Below are 22,498 nucleotides of genomic sequence, written 5' to 3'. Positions count from 1 at the left end.
AAATTGAACTGTTAGGTTCATGAGACTACAGTTTAAAGCATATTGAAGCAGAAACTATTACCACATGGCTCTAATTCACTGTGGGTAAAAACGGATTTTCACAAAGTAGGATGTTATTACTCTAGGAAGCCATCGATATTTATAGGTTGTCCAACTGCAGCTCACAATGCACGGGTTGAATGTAAATTCTACGGACCCATGCAGCGCTCTTTATACTGAACTGAGATGCAGCCAATATGAAGAAGCATTCACAACCTTGACGTCCGGTTCAGGTGCCAGTTTGGCCCGCGACGTTGATTGATACTCCAATCTGATTGGTTGGGAGGTTTTGTATCTGATTAATAATTATTTGTTTTCCGTTTCTGGGCGGAGCTTAAATTCATCAGGGAAACTGGAAAAAGCCGATGTTCACCAGTCGGCGACGTTGTTGAATGTCGTTTTTAAATCTTAACAACGCAGTTGAATGTGTTGAAATGTTGGAATATAATTTATAGTCTGTAAAAATCCGGTTCTTTGCTATCTGAAGAGCTGAAGGTAGACAAGTTAGTTTGAGCTCCTACTGTTAAGGGGTTATCTCTCTGAAGTTAAGAAAGAAGAGTCCGTGTTTGGTAAGAAGTAAAGTGTAGCCAGATAACTTAAGCCTGAAGTCATACCTGGCCAGCGTAATACGAGCTGAGGGGCATTCTTATTGGACAGTACTCATCTGGGTTTATTACATTTCTTGCTACAATAACATTTTTTATGTAGATAAAGTACACCTTATGTATCTGTCTTTCATTAAGCAATATTGTTGCCATGCATATATTTTTATTAAATGAACCAGCCACTTTAGTTTATCAGTTCATGTAAATACAAAATATCAGCTGTATTATATGTAAGTTTCATTTTATTTGTGGAAGTATATTTCTTGTTTAAAAAAGAAATGGCATCATGATACTACTTGAACTAAATCATGGTATATTTTTTTCCTACAGTATTTCTGTGCTGATTGCACTGATGTGCTTACATGAGTATGCTTGCATCTGTTTTAGAGACTTATTTTATTTTTCTTTGTAGCTATGGCAGGTAACATTGACCTGACCCATGAGGGCACAGAGTTTGTGGCCATGGAGTCAACTGCTTGTGACCCTCACCACATAGATTTACCTGAGCTTTCTGGACTGTCCTCAATCACTTCACAGGTATAAATGGTGTTAATATCAATATTCCACATCGTGTGATCTCTCCAGATTTAGAGTATAACACTTATGTCCTGGTGGCTCAAACTTTGTGTTCAGGTTCTGGGTTTGTGGGTTCAAACACTGTCTGTGAGGAGTTTGGTGTGTTTTCCCTGTGTCTGTGTGGGTTTTCTTCAGGTGTTCTGGTTTCCTCTAACAGTCCTGCCCTTGCTAATATTTGGCTGAATAATTTCAGAGGGTCCAATTGTGTTAACCCCTCAGAGAAAGCAGGGGTATACTGCATGTTGATACTGTTTTAGGGAAGAAAGTTGAATGAGCAGATGTCTGCAAATTTTGGCTAGTGTTTGTTCACATGTTCTGTAGTGTTTAACGGAAAGCATCACACTGTTATAACCATCTTTACCATGTCTGACTTGGAGTTCTTTCCCTTAACATGAGGTCTAACTTATGTCTGTGTTTGTGTTCAGAGTGAGACTGCAGATGGTTCTGAGCAGCAGCTTCAAGTTTACCTCAGAGTTCGTCCCTTCAGTAAGGAGGAACTCAACAACAGTGAGGACCAGGTTTGAGAGTTTTAACAATCTGTAAGCTGTAAAAGCCACTTGAAGCTGCAGCTGAAACACCCTATATTCTGGTTTTGTGTTGCATCTTGTGTAGTTAGAAGGGAATTTAGAAATATCATGCCTGAGTCTTTCCAGTCATAGTGCTGGTCCTGTGTTTGTGAGAGCACAAAGATGAGGTTAAACAGAGAAATGAGTACTGATTTAATATGGTGAGAATGAAGGCTCTGAATAAGGAGCTGAATTTCTGTAGTCTAAATAGGAATATACAGTATTTAGATATATAAACAAATTTTAAAACACTGTTTTGAAACTGTATGAACATTCTACTTTTTTTTTTTTCTGTTCAGGGTTGTGTTGTTTTGGAGAGTGCTGAAATTGCTGTTCTTCATGCTCCCAAAGGCTCAGCCTCCTTGAAGAGCAGTGAGAAAGGGATTGGTCAGCAGCTTCACAAGTTTGGATTCACCAAGGTGTTTGGAGTCTGTTCATGCTATTCCTCCACCCCCCACCCCCCAAGTCTGATACCCTGTTACTTTGTATGATCTCTTCTGTTTCATTGTGTAATAGTATGGTATGTTATGTCTTTTGAGGTAGATCTTTGGGCCAGGGTCAACTCAGGCAGAATTCTTCGATGGAACAATCAAATCTCAAGTACAGGACTTCCTGCAGGGCAAAAATGCTTTGGTGTTCAGTTATGGAGTAACCAATGCTGGGAAGACGCACACAATACAAGGCATGTCCCATAATATTGGCTGAGTGAAGTTTTAAAGCTTAAAATCGCACATTGCATTTATCCTCTTAGTGGTTAACTCAATTCAACTTTGCAGTGGGGGGTGTTTACATTTCAGGGGTTTTTAATCATTTTTATAAATCTGTTGTTAACAAAAATGTTTTTGTAATAAACTATACATGTTATTAATTAAACATGGCAAGTATTTAAGAAATAGGTTTTGGAATATTTACCTACGATCCAACTCATCAGTGTATTATGTTTTTATGTTCCTGTAGGTTCTCAGAAAGATCCTGGCATTCTGCCTCGTGCTCTGGATGCAATGTTCAGACATATCAATGGACGAATGTATGAGCACATGGACCTGAGGCCATACCTGAGCTCAGACGTGCAGAAACTGGACTCAGATCAGCTCAGAACAGAGAGATGTGCCAAGGCAACACTCTTTAGTCTGCTCAAAGAGGTAATGGTCAGTGTCTGGTGTCCAAAAAGCTTCAAAACCTTAAGATCATCTTAACTGGCAAGGGGTGTGTTTATTTTAGTACTTGCTTCATTGTTTAACACAGTGGTCGGTCTTTGGGGTCTTGGTGCATTTTTGCACTCATTCTACCACCACAGATTTTGATGCCTATGTTTGGGGTTTCATCTAAACCCAGTTTAGAGTGGAAGAACAGATCTACACAAGATTATATTTAAATTGGATTATTAATAATGTGTCTTATCTGCAGGAGACGGAGTCTATCAGAAGAAGCCAGAGTAGAAGCTCCTCCACTTCGTCTGTCAACAGTCTCTCTTTCTCTGGAGTCTCTTATGATCAGACAGGTAACAGATATACTGTCAGCATCAAAGACCAGTAATCACAAATTACAGCTGTTATGTTTTTAAAGGGATCCTATTAGGAAACAATATGGCATATGAAACCATGTTTTTATTAGTGTATGATCACATGTAACTATATATTGGTTTAATTGGCTTAGAATGAGCCCATCATATCTACATAGGGTGAGTGACCTCATCAAACATTGGCTGTAGTGTTTTGTCATTGTTTCTCTACAGTAACCCATAAACAGCTGCTGTGGCTTTGAAAACTTTGGAACTGCAGTTTGAGTAGGGAAGAGTGAGGGGAAAGACAGTAGCCTGCACTGTGAAATTTCACCAGTAGACGCCGCCAAAGTTTATACACTGCACCAGACAACTGGGTTTAAAATTAAAATTAAAATGTTTCCTAGTCTCTGACTGTTACTTTTGTTTAATGCTTAAACAAGAGGTTGCATTATTTCTGGGATTGGAAATGGTATTATGTTTTTGTGCTTATATCCCTTTCTTAGTGGACAGTGCAGAGGCAGCTGTGGATCATGACCAGGCTCTGTACTCTTTATGGATCTCTTACTATGAAATCTATAATGAACATGTGTATGACCTGCTTCAGCTGACTCTCAACAATAAAACAAAGAGGCGCCCAGCTCTGAGAGTGTGTGAGGACAGTGCTGGGAACTCCTATGTCAGAGGTGATACTGTGACAGTCATTATTTAAGTGGTTGATCACGAGAACCCCCAGAATGTCTCTGTATTAATATATTTCTGATAGACAAACCTATCTGTAGAGTTTCTTTACTTCAGAGAACGTTCTTCACTTTTAAATGTACTTTTAAGATGATAATTATTTGTATTTTTTTTTTTTAAGCTAAATGAAAGTTTGGATTCTATTCCTTGAACAGTTCTTGGGTCTTAATGAAACATCAGTGACATATTTGGTCAAAATATCACATGGAACCTACTACACAGCTGCATCTTCCCAGTGTAAACAGCATTTGGTGAATGGTGTCAAGGCTTGTTCCTATTTAAATGAGAATGAGATGCAGCCCAGGAGCAAGGAGCAGAAGCTCTTTTTACAGTAACAAACTCCTGTTCTCCTCCAAAGCACGCCATACAGAGTTAAAATAAACTGTTTGGAAACATGCGGGCTTGTTAAAATGGTGTGTTTTGTGAAATTTTAAATTTCTTAGTAAATTAACTGTTTCAGAATAGCTTTTTTTTTATTGTAAATGTATGTAAAATACTTATGAGGAATTTCCTCATTATAGATCTCAGATGGGTTAATGTGCAGACAGCTGAGGAAGCGAGTAAAGTTCTGCGTGTAGGGAATAAAAATCGCAGTGCTGCTGCTACCAAAATGAACCAGTCTTCTAGCAGAAGGTAATATCACTCTACAGTACACTTACTTTTGCTTATTCATTTGACTGAATTTTACAAAGTATCATCACTGTCCTATTAAAAAAATGTATCTCCCAAAAACTAACTACAGGAGGAGGGGGCCTTAACGTTCAATGGAAGTCAATGTAAACGAGCGCATATATTGCTTCATTATGACATTTCTATACAATGTGACAGACAACTCCTGTGCTCAAATGATGTAGTAAACTAAAAATCCATAAAAGCAGAGATACGAGTCTTTAATTGGACAGTGATGATATATAAATAGTGGTAGCTAAACTTAAATTATCTAGAAACACTTGCCTGCAAAAGTATCTTTACAGCAGAAGACAAAGTGGGGTTTTTTTTCTTATTTTTTTTAGTCAATGTAACATTTCTGGTTAGTGATTTTATAATTCTACATATGGATACCCATGTCCTTCACTGACACTTTTTATTTACTGTACTTGTACACAGCCACAGCATCTTTACCATCAAGCTGATGCGCATTGATGGAGCTGATGTCCAGGGAATATCAGAGTATGTATCTGAACTTCTTGATCCTAACCACTTCATGTCTGTGGATTTGAACAAATCTGTCTGTCTTCTCTCTCAGGCTTTCTCTGTGTGACCTTGCTGGCTCTGAACGATGTAATAAAACTAAAACATTTGGAGAGCGTCTGAAGGAGGCAGGAAACATCAACAACTCTCTGCTGATCCTTGGCAAGTGCATTGCAGCCTTGCGGAGCCACCAAAATGACAGGTACATCTGTTCACAACCACAGTGGGTAACCGTTGCCCTCTTCTACACAAGACTGTTCTGTTTTCAGCTCAGGCAGGAACACCATGCTATATCAGTCCTGGGGGGTGGTGGTGGTTGTAAATGGTTGGTAAATGTTGATTACTAAATATACTACCTTAAATTTAGGTGCGGGTTAACCTCTAAATCTGTTTTTAAATGGGTATTCTGATCATCCATCCATCCATCCATTATCTGGGGAAAATGAACACAAACTAAATTGCATAGAATGTTTTAGTTAATATTGTGTAAAATAAGCTTAAATGAGACGTGTTCAAGATCAGAGTAACCTGTCCATTTTTCCAGGGTCAAGAGCAGCTACATCCCATTTCGAGAGAGTAAACTGACACGCCTCTTCCAGGGTTTTTTCTGTGGCCGTGGAAGAGCTTCCATGATTGTGAACATTAATCAGTGTGCGTCCACTTACGACGAGACACTCCACGTCATGAAGTTCTCTGCCTTGGCCAAAGAGGTACTGGGGAACAGGGGCATGTGTGAATGGCCTAAATGTCTCAGCCTTGTCCTAGGTGTTCTCCTGCTCCCACACACTCAGTTCATCTAATAGTCTAACAAGCCTTTGAAGCCCACCCCCTTATAGATAGATTGCATTTAAAGTAAACACCAATAGTCATACAGTGAAGTATACTATATTGTGTTGTATCAGTTCAACACAAATATAGCCTTATGGGTTGCATGTGCTTTGTAAATGTTTTTTCCCCCTCATTCCCATTTTGAAGGGTATAGAGACTTAAGATGTAAATCTAAATTAGATGCATCTAAACTTTGAGTTGCATATTGAAATATTAAGTTACAAGTTCATTTACAGTAGTTGTCTCTCAGGTTCTTCAGGTGATCCCCCCTCGCTCCATTGAGTCTCTGGCACCTCGACTGATTGGGCGAGATGGTAAACCTTTACTAAGAAATGGGGTGATTGACAGCCAGGCTGTGGATGACTATCTCTCAGAGGATGAGCTGCTGGATGTAGATGAAGACCCTGACATGTCGATACTACCTCAGGAGGTAATGTTCAAACCAGATTTAAAATGAAACAATAATATATTGTTAAACGTGCTTATACTTAACCTGTTTGTGTGTAGGAGCTGTTGAATTTGGTGGAGAGTCTGAGGGCAAAGCTTTTGGCTGAGCGCAAGAAGAATCTGCAGCAGGAGATCCAGATCCGCAGAGAGATGGGTGATGCCATGCTGCAGCAGATCATGGAGATTGAAGAGTTTCACAGGTGTGCTTGTTAGATTTATACATATTTGAAACACACAAGTTTAAATGCAGTTATGCTCTATTGATTGTATTTCACTGATTCTAGTTAAGATAAGAAAACTTTAGATCCAGAAAATTTGTATTGTCCCAGCAGCAAGAAAATTGTTAGAACAGACATAGTAAAAAAACAATGAATGCTACACTTTAAATGCCCCAAATACTTTTACAAAAATGCAGGTTACTCACTTTGTGTTGTGTGCTACTTTGTAACTAATGACCATTTCCTTGTGGAAATATATCTGACTCTCAGTCTAAGTATATGGACCAAGAAAATAGACGGCTAGTGAACATGCAGATATTGAGGTGATTTAACCCACCGTGTATATGACCTTCTAGCATTGTAACAAACTGCTGCAGGTTGACCTTAGAGACTTTTGCACCCAAATTCCAAATGCCTCTAGAATCTTACTGTAGTCTGCTTTTGCCAGCAGAGTAGCACTAACACTCAATTCTTTGCTGATTTGTGACAGCATGTCTATTGCAGTGTGTGAATCTGGTTGTGGTTGTCATGCCTCTGTTTCAGTCGTCAGATGGCAGATTTGAAGGAGAGTTATGAGGAGAAGATGGATAGCACTTTTGACATGTATAAAGAGGCACTGAAGGAGCATGCCTACCAGTGTGCTCTGGAACGGCTAGAGGAAGACTACGTCACTGTGGAGGAGTACACAGCAGAACAGGACCGAGCCAAGGTCTGTAATGAAATTAAACCACGTTTGTGTTGCTTGCAAAGCTCTGAATATGGCTTTTACCATTCCTGATGTTTACTTATGCCTGCATTAACAAATGTACCCAGTTGCAGTCACACAGCTCCAGGGACCTGGGGGTTGTGGGTTCGATTCCCGCTCCGGGTGACTGTCTGTGAGGAGTTGGTGTGTTCTCCCCGTGTCTGCATGGGTTTCCTCCGTGTGTTCTGGTTTCCTTCCACAGTCCAAAAACACACGTTGATAGGTGGATTTGCGACTTAAAAAGTGTCCGTTTGTGTGAGTGTGTTGCCCTGTGAAGGACTGGCGCCCCCTCCAGGGTGTATTCCCGCCTTGCATCCAATGATTCCATGTAGGCTCTGGACCCACCACGACCCTGAACTGGATTAGCGCTTACAGATAATGAATGAGTTTGGACACCATATGCTGGAAAAAGTCACCAGATAACAGATAACTAGAAACGGATTCTGAGAAACTGTAGATTTTGTAGTACAGTTGACTTTCTGTTAAATTGGGATGATCTTCTGGCTCTCTAATCTACAACTGTTTTCCAACTAGGAGCTTGAGAGGCGTGTTAATGAACTGGAATGGAAGCAGAAAGGTTCTGCCGGTGCTGCATCTGCCTTGGCCTTCTATCAGGACAACTCCACGCAGACTGACACAGTTCAGCCAGTGACAGAGGGGACAGGTGTGCTGTTTGCACGTGTAGCACTTAATTTTCTAGCAATACATGAGTATTTATGTATTTACCATGCTGTTTTAGGGACACTCAAATTAGGGGAGAATGGAGGGGAAAAAAACTCTAGTTTTTTAATAATGAAACTAACAGTACAAAATGGTAATTTAAGAATTTTGTTTAATTTTTTCACTAAAAGTCAAAGTATTAAGGCTAAATCATGCAAAAATGTGTTAATGACAGATATGGTGGATTTGGTCGTGGTATACTTTGATCATAGCTCCATGAAACAAGCATAATCCCATAACATAATGCTGACCTATTGCAATTTTTGTTACAAACAAAAATTTCCTTCCAGAAATCCTAATTAAGTGTCTATAATATCCTGTCTCCACATGTCTACTCACACAAGACACTGAGAGGTTTAAACGTCTCTACAAGGAGAAATGCGCTGTGGAACAGTTGTGTGCTGAAAAACAAGAGGTAAATGAATATATATATTATTTATTCACCCTCCCTTAAATCATATTTCAGTGAATGATGTACAGAAAAGGAACCCTGAATCACTTGGATGAACTTGTGGCTTTTATATAGATTCTGAAAAGTTTTTCTACCTAAAAAGCTGGAGTCATTTTAAACATTGAGTCAGGAGTAATAAATTACCCCTGAGTGTACAGACACGTACATTTGAGTAATATTGCAATTATAATATTGACCAAAAGCTGTATTCAAGCGTACACTTCTAGATCAAGATGGACATGTCAGAGTTGGAACAGTTTCTGTATCTCAAACTGTAGGAATATTGTTGCTGAAATAGAGGAAGTATAATGGAGTAATAAAAATATAACTGAGCAACAAGTGTGCTGCTCACAACAGAGTTCATGTTCTTTGCCCAGTCGGTTGTGTCTCTTGAGAAGCGGATCAATGAGTTGAATGAGACACTGCAGGAAGCTGGGGAGAGCTACATGGAGAAACTTGCTGAGCTCCAGAGTCTACGGAACAGACTTGATTATCAGGTACATTAGAACAAACAATGATTTATGTCTGTTTATTGTTGCAAAAAAATGTTTAAACCTTATTTATTGTTGACAGGCACAAGAGTCTGAGCGTTTACAGCAAGACCTCACTGCGAAAGAGGCAGAAGTCTGTGCTCTGAGGGAGGAGCTGATAAAACTGAATATGGACTCATCTGGACAGCCCCGTCAGAAAAGGGGACTGTTGGTCAACATCAAGGAATCAATGTCCAGTCCGTCTACTGGAAACCTGTGCCGCACAATCCGAAAATCTGTCCGTACTACAGCCACTCTGAGGAAGAAACCCAACTGACCATAATATGCTGTCTGTGTATGAGTAAGCCTCTGGATTATATGCAATTTTGTCTGTTTTTATTTATGTAATAAAATTTTTACAAGTATCAAATCTGTTCACGGTCAGGTTCTGCAAAGTCCTTCAGGAATCTTTCATACACAGGATGTCCCCCCTGGACTTCAACTTCCACCTCGAATTACTGGGGGCACCGGTCCTTCATGGGGCAACACACACTCACACCTATGGACACGAGTTCCAACATGTGTTTTTTGGAGTGTGGGAAACCAGAGCACCTGGCGGAAACCCACACGGATACAGGGAGAGCAAACAACTCCTCACACCCCAGTCAAATCAGAATGAATCAATTTGTAATTTTGGCTCAATTGTGCCACTTTTAGATCATTCAAAAACATTCAAATGTAAAACTATATCATACATCACAAATGAACAGGGCTTGTTTCTATTTAGCAAAATGCTAATTCTCAAGTCAAGCAATTTTATTCAGATACAGAGCTGCTAATCATCTTGACCTTTACCTTCCAGTTATTAATTCTGCACATGCCCACCCAGTGGGCTAGTCCACCTTGGAGGACTGGCCCGACATGAATAATGACTTTACTAGAATTTAAAGAAAATAAATTTAGGCTGTGTCCTGAATCCTGTTGCACTCATTTCTCAAGTGAGGAGAAATAGGACAGTTCAGAGCATAAAATCAAAATTGATTCCCTTTAGAATTTCTTAATTCTCATGAGATTTTAGTTGCTGACCAATGCCAGCCCTTTTACATTTGTGTTTCCTCCACCAGGTTTTGTCTGCTGTGCATTTGAAGTCTTAAAATACTTCCTGGAAAGCACATGCTTATATTCTCAGCTTGAAGCTGTTTCAGCCAGTTAATGGTACTGCCAGCAAGGTGGAAGTTTGACTGGGATAGCCTTAGTCCCCTGTGTCCTTTTCCAGCCAGACTAATCCTGAATCCTTAAAATGCCGTCCTTACAAACCTAGAGTTCATATTTGTATGTGCAAGAGGAGGGGTGTGGTGTGTTACAAGGGAGCCCTCTTTCACTGAGATTGACTTATAGGTCTGCGTCTCTTATTGTCAACATTGTGTACCTGATGAGCTGTAGGCAGGGTTTAGAGCCTTGGATCTAAACTTCTGAATTTGTAGGGTGTTTTTTTTTTTTTTTATAAACCATAATTGATGTATTGCTAGATGTTAAAAGGGTTGATGGGAAGCACTAAAGCTATTTAATCTTTAATTATTAAATCCTGTTTATGGTTCTAGTAAACTCACCCAAATCCTAATAAGCCCTGATTGTAAGCTACTGAACAGGCTCCAAAAACAGATCAGTACACAGTCCACTGCTGTTGTGTTCTTGAATTTAAGCCTTTTGTCATCTCAAGGTTGTTTCTGATATTGGTCCTCAGTGGCAGTGAAGTAATCTTCCAGGATACTCTGCATAAATTCAAAGGTGGGCCTCTCCTCAGGTTTTTCTTTCCAACATGTCGTCATGATCTCATACAGCTTTTTGGGGCAGGTGTCCGGTTGCTGGATCCTATAGCCACGCTGCACTCTTGCTATTACTTCAGCGTTGCTCAAACCTGCAGCAGAGGTGTGGAAATGGAAGTAAAATTGTAACGAGATTTAAATGAATGCTTTGACATGTATGACATGACATGATGTATACCATATGGCTGAAGCACTTGCACATCTTGAAATAAAAGGATATTAATATAACATCTCTCTGCCACTTCCTTTAAGGCTTTAGTTTTGATGTTGAAACATTTGTTTGAGGGCTTTAAGCCACCTTTAAAACCCTTAGAGAGGTACTAAAAATAGAGGATTAGTTATGGAGCACATCACAAATCCCACTCCAATTCATCTCAGAAATAATCACTAGAGATCGATTACTCTAGAGAATGCAGTTCTGTTGCTCCACATCTGTGTGCTGGGGGTCTGTATTTCTTCGTGGAGTGAGCGTGGTTATAATGGGCTCATGAACAACTGCCCCGCATTTTTCCCAATTTATAATAATTTCATTATTATTATTTTTATAATAAAGTTAAAATTCATGCATGCACATGAATCTGTTGTGTCTGCCGCTCGTCTTTTGATTCTACCACTAGAGAGCAGCAAACACCACTCTGTTCAAAGCTTTTCTCAATTCCTTTAACCTTCTAAAGCAAGTGTGTGCTAATTCGGATTAGCTTTAACAGTTGAATGCCTGCATTGTCTATCAAACATTTTACACAAAATATTAAACAGGTTAACCTCTTACTGACCAGTGTAGGGGATTTTCCCGTAAGTGATGATCTCGTAGAGTAGTATGCCGAAAGACCACATGTCTGATTTTATGGTGAAAGAGCCATAATGTATAGCCTCTGGTGCTGTCCACTTAATTGGAAATTTAGCACCTAAAAACAGAAGGAAATGTAAAAGCATTTTTGGGTTTGTCTGTTGAAGGCTGTAAATTTTGTCTATCAATTAGAATAAATGTATTAGTTATCATCCACCACCTGGTTTGGTTAATCAATGCTGGTGATGGCGTTTACTGTATCTCTCTAAATATAATTGGTAGCAGCAGTGGGCTCTAATTCTGTAAAAAATATATTGTGTTTTTTATATATTGAGTGTATTATTTGTACAGCTTCATGTTGATTTAGGTCACATGACTATTTTATGGCTTAGCATGTTATCCACGATATGTCAAAGTCTACACTATTCAATTTTACTGCTTGTAATCATCTTATAAATATAGACTAATGTATTATTAGGAGTTCTGTCCAAGGACTCTTATTGGTGTAACATGGTGTTCCTGCCCAAATTAGGAATCCAACCCCCTGTGCACAGACCTTCTTTGGCTGAGTACTCGTTTTCCTCAATGACCCTGGCCAGACCAAAGTCTGCAATCTTACACAGCAGACTCTCACTGACGAGGATATTAGCAGCTCTCAGGTCTCTGTGAACGAAGTTCTTCTTCTCAATGTAGGCCATGCCTTCTGCAATCTACCACACAAAACAGAGTCTTCAATACACCTTTAGAGTCTGCACACGGTTCTTCTTTTCAATTCTTGCCTCACCACAAACATCATGCTTCACAGGAGTCTCAGTTCTCTTTAGTATTTCTGTAGTTCTGAGAAATGTCTTTATTAATCTCACACATCCGTTCAAAACACAGTGTAGTTTACAACTATTTAACCTGCCAATTATCGGTGTATCTTTACCTGAGCACCAAAGTCAGTCAGTTTGGAGAGCTGTAATTTTCTGCCTCGTGGACTCTTCAGGAAATCCAGCAAGCAGCCTAATATCAAGACACACACAGCCATAAGCATTTTTATAATGTACATGTTGAAAACAATAAGAAAAGCTCTAAAAAATAGACTATTTGTATTAGCTATGAATGAATTTTAAAAATATAAAGAACACCATGGGACAAGCATTTTGACAGTAAGATATTACCATACAACCATGAGAAATAATGAAAGACTTTTTATATTTCAGTTAATTTGTATACAATAAAAACAATTGTAATGTAAACATTATGAAGATATTTTTGGTTGTATTGAATATTTTCAAATGAAAATAAACATTGTGATAAAAAGTTATTTACATTGAAAGAAATAGAGACATTTTAATTCAATGTGGATGTGTGCATGAGTAGCTGTTTATGTACCATTAGTCATGAACTCAGTGATGATGTAGATAGGTGCAGTTTTGGTGACCACAGCGAAGAGGCGAACCAGGCGATTGTGACGAAGAGTCTTCATCAGGTTTGCCTCCTGCAAAAATGCCTCCACAGACATGGACCCAGGCTTCAGAGTCTTTACCGCCACCTTAGTGGTATTATTATACAACGCTGAACAAAGACAGATACACAGAACACCATATCAACAGCTTATCAAACTGCTAATTTATAACCAAATGCACTCAAATAACTTGGCATGGAGAGTAAAGCTGAATTACTAGTGACATACAGCCCTATGCAAAAATGTGGATACCACTGAGGAAATAAGTTTTCATTGATTTTTTTTGCACATTCTCTACAGAGAACATAATTCATAATGATATTTTCCTTATATTTTATATGTATGATTTCTATTTATGTGAGGTTAATGTTGCAAAATCAATAAAACAACCAATATTGACATTTTTAATATGTTCAGTTCAGTTTTGCATTCAAATGTATTTACTGACACAAACAACATTTAAATTCCTATAAATGATAAAAGTAGACCTTGAGAGAGAGAGAGAGAAATAGTAAGAGAGAAGCAAACAGCAAACGAGATGATTCCTTAACAGAGGTGTAGAATATCCTGAATTCATACTTAAGTAAACGTACAATCATGTTAAAAAATTCCCCAAGTTAAAGTCAGAGCAGACAAGCCAAACCATGTAACGAAATATCAGCTCAAATATATTACTTAAGAACTTAATAATTCATAGAACTACAATGAAATTCTTAAAACAACAGAGGAGCCCATGTTTAAAAAGCTATATTCTTCTTTTCTTTAGTCACTTTTGATCTAAAACAAAATGGTAAACTTAAAAACTCACAAAGAAGCACAATTGCTGTGATGCAACATAAAAATAAAAGCTCACAAAAAGGAATTGGTAACTAAACAGTAATGCCATAAATGGAACTAGTAAAAAAGTATATTACTTTCCTCACAAATATAGTCAAATAGGAATCAAAGTAAAAACATTCTTGAGTACTGTGAGGAGTTGGTGTGTTCTCCCCGTGTCCGAGTGGGTTTCCTCCGGGTGCTCCGGTTTCTTCCCACAGTCCAAAGACACACGTTGGTAGGTGGATTGGAAACTCAAATGTGTCCGTAGGTGTGAGTGTGAATGTGTGAGTGTGTTGCCCTGTGAAGGACTGGCGCCCCCTCTAGGGTGTATTCCCGCCTTGTGCCCAATGATTCCAGGTAGGCTCTGGACCCACCATGAACCTGAATTGGATAAGCGGTTACAGATAATGGATATAATAATGGACATTCTTGAGTAAACGTAACTACTATTTACCTGAGTTCAAACAGAAAGAAGAGCCACGTATTCAACACTAACTCACACCTACCCAGCCAGACTTCTCCAAACTGACCAGCGCCGAGTCTCTTCAACATCCGTATATTCTCCTTCGAAACTTCCCATGCATCTTCATCCCACTGAATCTCAGCTTTGGGCCTCACACACGCTTTCCCTAATCTCCGACACAATCCATCAGGTGTCTCTAAAATAAAGACAAATGAGAGAGGCAAAGAAAAACATATACTTAATTCAACATGGTCAAAATGATTATCCCCACAATCCATTATATTACTGATATTTTATCTTATTTTTTTAGGTCTAAATTTGCTAATGTTTCCATGTTTTGTTTATTACAATATTTGAAACATTCATTGAGTGTCCCTAGGCCCCAAGCTAATATGCTAATTAATCCAGGTGAGTTCTGGACCCACAATGACCCTGAACTGGAAAGGCAGTTACAGACAATGAATGAATGAATGTAAAAATCACTGGATTAGGAACACCTGCCTTGTATCTAGTTAAAAACTCTAGCAGCCCTACTGTGTCTGATCCACTTGTACCAGCACAACACACACCGACAGCACATCACTGTCACTGCAGCTGAGAATGATCCATCACCCAAATCATACCTGCTCTGTAGAATTACAAAGTGCTAATGTATTGTCAGTGGAGTTGATAAAATGGACAGTGAGTGTAGATACGTCATAGGTGTTCCTAATACAGTGATCGTTCAATGTACAATAATATTTATGTTCAGGTTACTCAACAGGTCATGCCTGTAGAAATGCTGTGTGTGTTTTACCTACTCTGGTAATACATAATAAGTTCATCCATTTTTTTGAAGGTGACTCTCGTAGAAATGTAGAATCCTCCATCGTCCAAGACTCGAACTTTATAATGCCTTACCACAGCTGAAGCATTAGCCTTAATGTCCCGCACTGACATAGAATAACATCCTACACATAAAGACACAAAAATAAAAAAGAATTAATTACATCTCAGAAACTGGAACAGCTTTTGGTGCTTTGCCTCATTAACACTGTTTTCCTGTTTTCTGTATAAGTGTGTGATATTTCATTGGACGTAAAAAGCCATTCCTTTACTTTATCATGCTGAGTGTGTGCACGTGTGTGTATGGTTAGGTGGTTGTGTATACAGACCTTCGGTAGTCTCACTCTTTCGCAAGAGGAAGGCACCAGGTTTATTGCCAGGAGCCAGCAGGTATCTTTCTGCATCTCTTCTGTTGACGTTTGTAAAGAACCAGCTGAAAAACAAAAGTGGGAATTGATGATAATATTAAAGACCCGAGCTTCCTTCTTCCCACAAAACTATTAAGAGCTATCTAGTACATCAAAATAATAAGAAATATTCCCATTATTATTAATAAATATGTCATTATAATGACTTATCAACTCATAATAATGAGAAATGAAGGGATAGTACGTGAGATAGGAGAGTACTTGGGACTTGAGACAGCAAGTCATAATTAAGATTGGACAATCATTTCACTTTCCATATGCGGTACACTCTGTATTCAATGAACACTCATGTTACACAAACAGGGTTACATGTACAGGTCCTTTGGGGTGTGCAGGAAACTGCTAAGGACTTTTTATGACACTGCGGTGGCTTCAGTGATTTTCTACGCTGAGGTCTTTTGGGGCTCTGATAGGGACAGGAAGAGGCTAAATAAACTGGTCAGAAGGGCTGGCTCAGTCTTAGACTGTCCTCTGGACTCCATAGAGGAGGCAGGGGAGAGGAAAATGCTAGAAAAACTGATATCAATTGTGGATAACCCCTCTCACCCCTTATATGTGACAGTGGGGGCCTTGAGCAGCTTCTTTAGCAGACGAATGTTACACCCACAGTGTAGGAAGAAGAGATACCGAAGGTCATTCATACCTACTGCTGTTAGATTATACAACACTCACAATATGTAATATATATTATTATCTGCACATATTTTTTTGCACTATCTGTCTTTGCACTACCAGTATTACTACCTCTGCCCTTTTCCCAACAATGAGAATAATCATGTGCAATAACTTCTCATGTGTAACCATCTCTGTATGGTTGTATGTGTTATATGTTTGTGAGTATGTAAAGTTTTTAAGTCTTTTTCTCCATTGTTTTTATCGCGTTACTGTTTTTTTCCCACTTCTTGTCCAATGCCTAAGATTTATGTACTGCTGTAACAAGTGAATTTCCCCAATGTGGGATCAATAAAGTCAAGTCAAGTCTAAGTCTAAGGGTTGGGAGTAGGGTAAGATTTGAGATAGTAAGTCATAATTAAGGGATGCTAAATCATAGGTTTGCATTGTTGTATGACAGCAAATCGGATATCAAATAACAAACCAAGTTATTTTTAGAGAACAGACATGCTGTCATGTTAACAGTCAGATCAGTGTACACAGCAGTTATTTCACTAATTCACCAGTGTTAAAGCAACACCATTAGTGTTAAAATGCAAACTTGTCAACACTCTCAGTGGTAATTTAACACTAATAGTGTTGATTTAACACTAGTGAATTTAACACTAGTGATTTAACACTAAACTTTGCTGTGTAGGCGTTATACAACAAAAAACAAAGAAACGATCTCCTTGTGGGAAAATATCGATTAATTTGCATAATGTTTTCATATAGGGTCAGTTTCAGGAATCATCACAAAAGATGTTGCAATCTTTTTGCAATTTCATCAATCAATTAAAATTCAACCGAGGTTGTCCCAACCTGCTCTAAAGAAATCCAGTAACACAACACAGGATCAACAACATATAAAACAAAACATGCAGGTGAGCAAAACAAAGGTAGGAATGGCTAAGAAAAACTCTCTGGTTCTGAAGCAGTGGAACCCTGTTCTCTGGAGCAATACAGCACCATCCAATATGTCGGGTATGAGTTACAGTGATGTTTGTGATCCAAAGGCTAATTTTCAAATATCAGTATGCGACATCCTGACTACATATTAATATTTATAATTTCAGAAGGAGTATTGGAAGAGCATGTGTCCACAAAGTTTTTGGCCTTGTTATGTATTTAGTCATTTTAAAATATTGCACTTACTCATTTGTCTCAATGCTCTCTTGTTCCTCAACATAATTGTAAGGTATAAAGCCTTCTTTACCAGAGGTCAGAGACTTAGCTTTCCACCAGTCACCATTCCTGCCACACACACACACACACACACACAGTGTTAATATGTCATTCAGTGTGTATTGTGTAAGAGAGAAACAGTTTGTATATATGAGAAAGTTACACAGTTATATGTGCTATACTCACTGCTCTAAGATCTGGAATTTCTCTCCCTTCCTGAACGTCAGCTGATCTTTGCTTGCAGCATTAAATGCATACAAAGCAAACACAACCTTTTGTTTGTCTCTGGGCTCTGTAGATGCACAAAACAGTTCACCATAAAAGTATCGGAATAATACCAGTATCTCTGAAAGTGCAACTTTACAGAACAAAGAAAAACCTTTGTCTAGAGCAGGGGTCGGCAACCTTTACCACTCAAAGAGCCATATGGACCCATTTCACGCAGTAAAGAAAACACTGGGAGCCACAAAACCCTTTTGAAATTTTAAATGAAATAATAATAACAGGGTGTTTTGCCTTTGTGCTATGTATAAACAAACTATACTGTGTTACATTTATGAAATCAATGAACCACTGCAGAGAAAATGAAATTTGAGTCCTAGTAATGAAAAAAAAACATTTTTAACTCCGAAAAAAAGACGTCAGGTTGAAGGTTAAGTAAAATACTTAATGTTTATTTGAGTCCTTGTAGTAATGAAAAAAAAAACATTTTTAACTCTGAAAAAAAGACGTCAAGGTTAAGTAAAAAATCAATGTCTATTTGAGTCCTTGTAGTAATGAAAAAATAAAAAAATTTAACTCCGAAAAAAAGACGTCAGGTTGAAGGTTAAGTAAAATACTTAATGTTTATTTGAGTTCTTGTAGTAATAAAAAAAAAACATTTTTAACTCCGAAAAAAAGACGTCTGGTTGAAGGTTAAGTAAAAAATCAATGTCTATTTGAGTCCTTGTAGTAATGGAAAAAAAAAACGCCGAACTTAAATTATCCACTGGCAGCAAACAAAAATGCAGTCCTCTCTCTGCGTGCTGTCATTATTTTACTGGCGCCGTGCAGTCAGCTGTCAAAAAGTTCAAGAAACCGCACACTGGCGGGTGTCGCACATTGGAAGTTGTGACGTGTATTAAGAGTGACAAAAAACAAAAATATTTTAAATATTAAATATTAAAATATGCCCTGTGAAGGACTGGCGCCCCCTCCAGGGTGTATTTCCGCCTTGCGCCCAATGATTCCCAGTAGGCTCTGGACCCACCGCGACCCTGAACTGGATAAGCGGTTACAGATAATGAATGAATGAATGAATGAATGAATGAATGAATATTAATATATTTTAGATGTTACAAGATCGCCATAATCTTCATAGAATTACATTTTGAAAATGAACGAACCAAAATAAAATAAATTTTAATTAAATACTCATTAATTATTTTCAAAAGCTGAGCTGCATCAGAGGGATCAAAGAGCCGCATGCGGCTCTGGAGCCGCGGGTTGCCGACCCCTGGTCTAGAGCAAGTTAAAATAAAGAAACTTTATTTAAATAATAATTTTGAAACATTTCAGTTAGTTTGACCTTCCTTTGTCTTTTTTCATTTTCACTTTTATTTTAATCACTGTTGAAAAAATAAATCTCCAAAAATATTTGACAGGAAATGAATAATAATGATCCCACAGAACAAATACTGTAGCACTAACTGTGATGCACTGTGTTTTCTGTCAACTTTGTTTAACAGCTAGCATTAATTTATTCAGCAGTGTCTGTGACTTCACCTATCTGTGTTTTTAATCATATGGCTTATATTTATTTTAAATTTTACAATAACTGTTTCTGCTGAAACAGAAGAAACAGACAGTAAGCACATGTCTGTGTGTTTGCATGTGGTGTTGCACCATCAAAGATGTGTGGATCCTGTCCGGGCAGCAGGGCTGAGTTCTAGAAAACAAAACACCAGGGTCAGAGTGGAAATGCAGTGGAAACTCTGATATGCAAATCCTGAGGGTGTTTACCTTTCTCTTGGGAGACTGAAAATGCCATCAAACTATTTGAATGTGTACACAATTTGAATGACGAGTGACAAAAAAAAAATGCTTTCCATTTAGCATTATGTGTTTGGGTGTGTAATTAACACAGTTAAGATATACATTTACGAACAGTAAAAATATCCATTTACATATAATAGACCCATTCTGAATATTCCGTTGTGACATACAGCTTGCATTAGTCCCTCAGCAATGGGCTAAAAAAATAATGGAACTGTAGAGTAATGAAGCAACAACCAGTATCTTTGGGATGTGTTTTAGTGGCACTGAGATCCAGACCTGACACCACTACTTGACCACACTTATGTTTTCTTATAGCTGAATATCATACAATCCCAACAGAATAGAAGAAGAAGAAATGATGGATGAGCAGATGTGCAAATCTTTTGGCAATACAGTGTAATTTTGTGGTGAGGGCACTGAAAGCTGATATACATGCTTACTGACATATGACGACTTGCATACTACTTTCAAAGTAGTAATAATATATATATCATAATATTAAAATAATACAAAGCCCAAGGGGGGAATACCAGTCGATTTTCGAAGTTGTTACCTAAATAAACATTCATTCTTAGTGTTTTGGTGTGAAATGTAAAGAAACAAACTTGCTGATTTCTTAAGAATGTTGCACTGACTGCAGTGACTGCAACACACTTTTTTTCACTACTCCTACTAGCCACTGCATTTAAACACGTGTTTAATAAATATAATGAAAAAAAAAATGCATCAATCTTACAACCAGTGACCCGTGTCCTTTTTTATAACAACTCTGGGCACTTGCATGTATTTGCAAATCAAAATAGTCCCCAAAGATGTTATAAAGGAGGACTCTGGTCACTGGTTATAAAATGATTAGGAAAAAAATCTTCACAGAAGGTGAAACAAAGTGAAAAGAATGGTAGTTGTGCCTGAAACTGTGCTCTAGTTACTATTCCCTATATTTGAAAATCTGGGTAACTATATATTGCATTGTTACAGGGAGCAGTATTTGTTTAGTTGGTGAATGATTTCAGACACTACTTTTTTGCTCATTGCTGTGCATTATGTAAATAATATGTCATGTGAAACTTTGGGGGAATTGTCAAACCAAACAATGCAGTGCATGGTGTGTATTCTATATCCGCTAGTATACTTTGCATATAAACTACTGTGGGGCACTGAATGCTCCACTCTATATTTACAGACCCCACTACAAGATGGTGGTACCCCAAAATAGTGCACCACATACATAAGGCAAAGTTCAAACACAGCTCTTTTCTGTTGTTATTTCAGCCTATCATTAAAACATATTGGTACAATTTTTGTGACACCGTACATGTTCACATGTTTGTGTGGCCTTTCTATTTCTATTCATAGGTCTCTGTCCATTCAATTAACATATTTGGAAGAAACCCTGGGCTTGAATGTGTAAATGGAAAAACTGTAAGTGTCTACAGAGCAACTAAAAGCCCAGAGCCCCCTAACCACAACAAAAGCAGAGTTGTACTGACAAAAATGACGTTTAAATGTTAGAGATTTTTGATTTAAAATGTGTATGTAATTATTAGAATAATAAAAATCATACAAGATCTCAAGCAAACATATGAAACCACCAATATATTTACCTTGTTTGGGCCTGGCTGTGTGGGGTCACTGGTGTATCTGTTATTACGAGGCCTGGGATTTTGTGTCTGTTTAAGGGCATCCTTTTTTTCCCTAGAGTTCGCACATCCCATACTAAAGAAATAAAGAAAGACAACCAAGTTGTTTATCTGTTGTTTATGTGTCTTATTTGATTTTAATTTCACTGCATTTATACTGTATTCATTTTTATTTAGAAATATGCAACAACTGATTTAAGTCACAGTAAATTAAACTAAAAAATACGTCTGCTTAGTGGCACTCAATACATTTTTGTAAGTATATGTTGTAATCATGGATTAATTTGTTTTTCAATCTCAAAATGTTTTTTTTTTCTTATGATAATATCTAATTTTTGTAAAAATGCATAGGCATATGGCCTCTGTAAAACAAAGTTAGAAAATTAAGCTATGATGTCATCAAACAACTTTTATCTTAAGATCAAAAAAACGCTTGATTATGGACGTCACCACGTATGTATCCATAAACAAACAGTAATAAATAAATAAATAAATAAATAAATATTCACACCGAGTTGTTGAAAAGCTCATTGGTAGAAAAGCTCATTAATTGTCTATGAAAAAGAAATGAAAATATGAATTGGTGAAAAAAACAGAAGCAGGCATTTTATTTTCACACTAACCAACCAACCTGACCTGACTCTTACACTTTGGGCTGAATGACACTGAAAGAATGCACCAATCTGTACTGCATAGTTTTGAAACTGATATTGCTGCTCAGGGGGGCAAAGTACCTAAAAATACCATTAAATTAAGAGAAAATGTTGTCTAGACCAGTGTTCAGAAACTTTTGATCATTTAATGTATATACTGTAATTTAAACCTGATTGAGAGCAGACCAGACACACTGTTTCATAGAGTTTATATTTGCCGTTCATGTGTTTGGTAAAGCAGTTTGGGTTACTCACCTAATCCTGTAAAGTTTCTTCAGGGCCCAGAGTTGTCTGTTTTTCCTGATGTCCACATAAACTTAATATATATTTCAGTGGATCTGTCTGTATCTTTTGCACAGCACGGTGTCTATGTTGTTCACCCTCCACATGAGCTCCACAGTATTTGCATAGAGTCAACTAAAGAAAGAAAAAACAGAAGTGAGCCTTTATTATGAAGAGAGCAACTAAGATATAGACCTATAAAACCTGGACAGCCTTGCTCAGAAATAACAAACAAACAAATAAATAAATAAGGTAAAATGTAAAACCTTTATTTATAAGCAGGAATTAAACACAGATAGAGAAAAGAGTATGGGAGATTTCTCTTAGATTTCCCTAAATGCAGTTTTTATTAAA

The 22,498-nt window shown here is 37.8% G+C and overlaps 2 protein-coding genes across 4 annotated transcripts; one reads left to right on the top strand and one right to left on the bottom strand.

Moving 5' to 3' along the window:
* The first annotated feature begins 398 nt into the window (after positions 1-398).
* zgc:56231 (uncharacterized protein LOC406257 homolog) lies at positions 399-10,386 on the top strand. Of its 3 annotated transcripts, none has more exons than XR_010804157.1 (19): positions 399-608; positions 1,057-1,181; positions 1,646-1,738; positions 2,086-2,205; positions 2,330-2,468; positions 2,744-2,934; positions 3,194-3,287; positions 3,794-3,973; positions 4,550-4,661; positions 5,136-5,198; positions 5,275-5,421; positions 5,764-5,929; positions 6,298-6,477; positions 6,555-6,694; positions 7,256-7,421; positions 7,992-8,121; positions 8,522-8,592; positions 8,986-9,125; positions 9,202-9,338. XR_010804157.1 is itself a non-coding variant. In XM_066680497.1 (19 exons), the coding sequence occupies exons 2-19, from the start codon at positions 1,059-1,061 to the stop codon at positions 9,433-9,435; spliced, it is 2,463 nt and encodes an 820-aa protein (XP_066536594.1). In that variant the 5' UTR covers positions 399-608; positions 1,057-1,058; the 3' UTR covers positions 9,436-10,386. The 3 variants fall into 3 exon arrangements, 2 of the variants coding, with proteins under 2 accessions (XP_066536594.1, XP_066536593.1); XM_066680497.1 differs by having other exon boundaries at positions 2,744-2,928; positions 9,006-9,125; positions 9,202-10,386; XM_066680496.1 differs by having other exon boundaries at positions 9,006-9,125; positions 9,202-10,386.
* Positions 10,386-22,244, bottom strand: LOC136706841 (tyrosine-protein kinase Lyn-like). Its single transcript, XM_066680499.1, has 13 exons — positions 22,118-22,244; positions 21,174-21,285; positions 19,417-19,459; positions 17,719-17,824; positions 17,503-17,601; positions 15,598-15,701; positions 15,244-15,393; positions 14,487-14,639; positions 13,089-13,271; positions 12,640-12,716; positions 12,268-12,421; positions 11,698-11,829; positions 10,386-11,016 (listed from the first exon to the last, which is right to left on the bottom strand). Exons 2-13 carry the CDS (start codon positions 21,282-21,284, stop codon positions 10,814-10,816), a joined length of 1,515 nt encoding a protein of 504 aa, XP_066536596.1. The 5' UTR covers position 21,285; positions 22,118-22,244; the 3' UTR covers positions 10,386-10,813.
* Positions 22,245-22,498: the final 254 nt, after the last annotated feature.

Source organism: Hoplias malabaricus, chromosome 9 (assembly GCF_029633855.1).
Source record: "Hoplias malabaricus isolate fHopMal1 chromosome 9, fHopMal1.hap1, whole genome shotgun sequence".
NCBI lineage: Eukaryota > Metazoa > Chordata > Actinopteri > Characiformes > Erythrinidae > Hoplias > Hoplias malabaricus.
The sequence above is the reverse complement of the archived record's forward strand: the minus strand, read 5'-3'. Positions and strand labels throughout refer to the sequence as shown.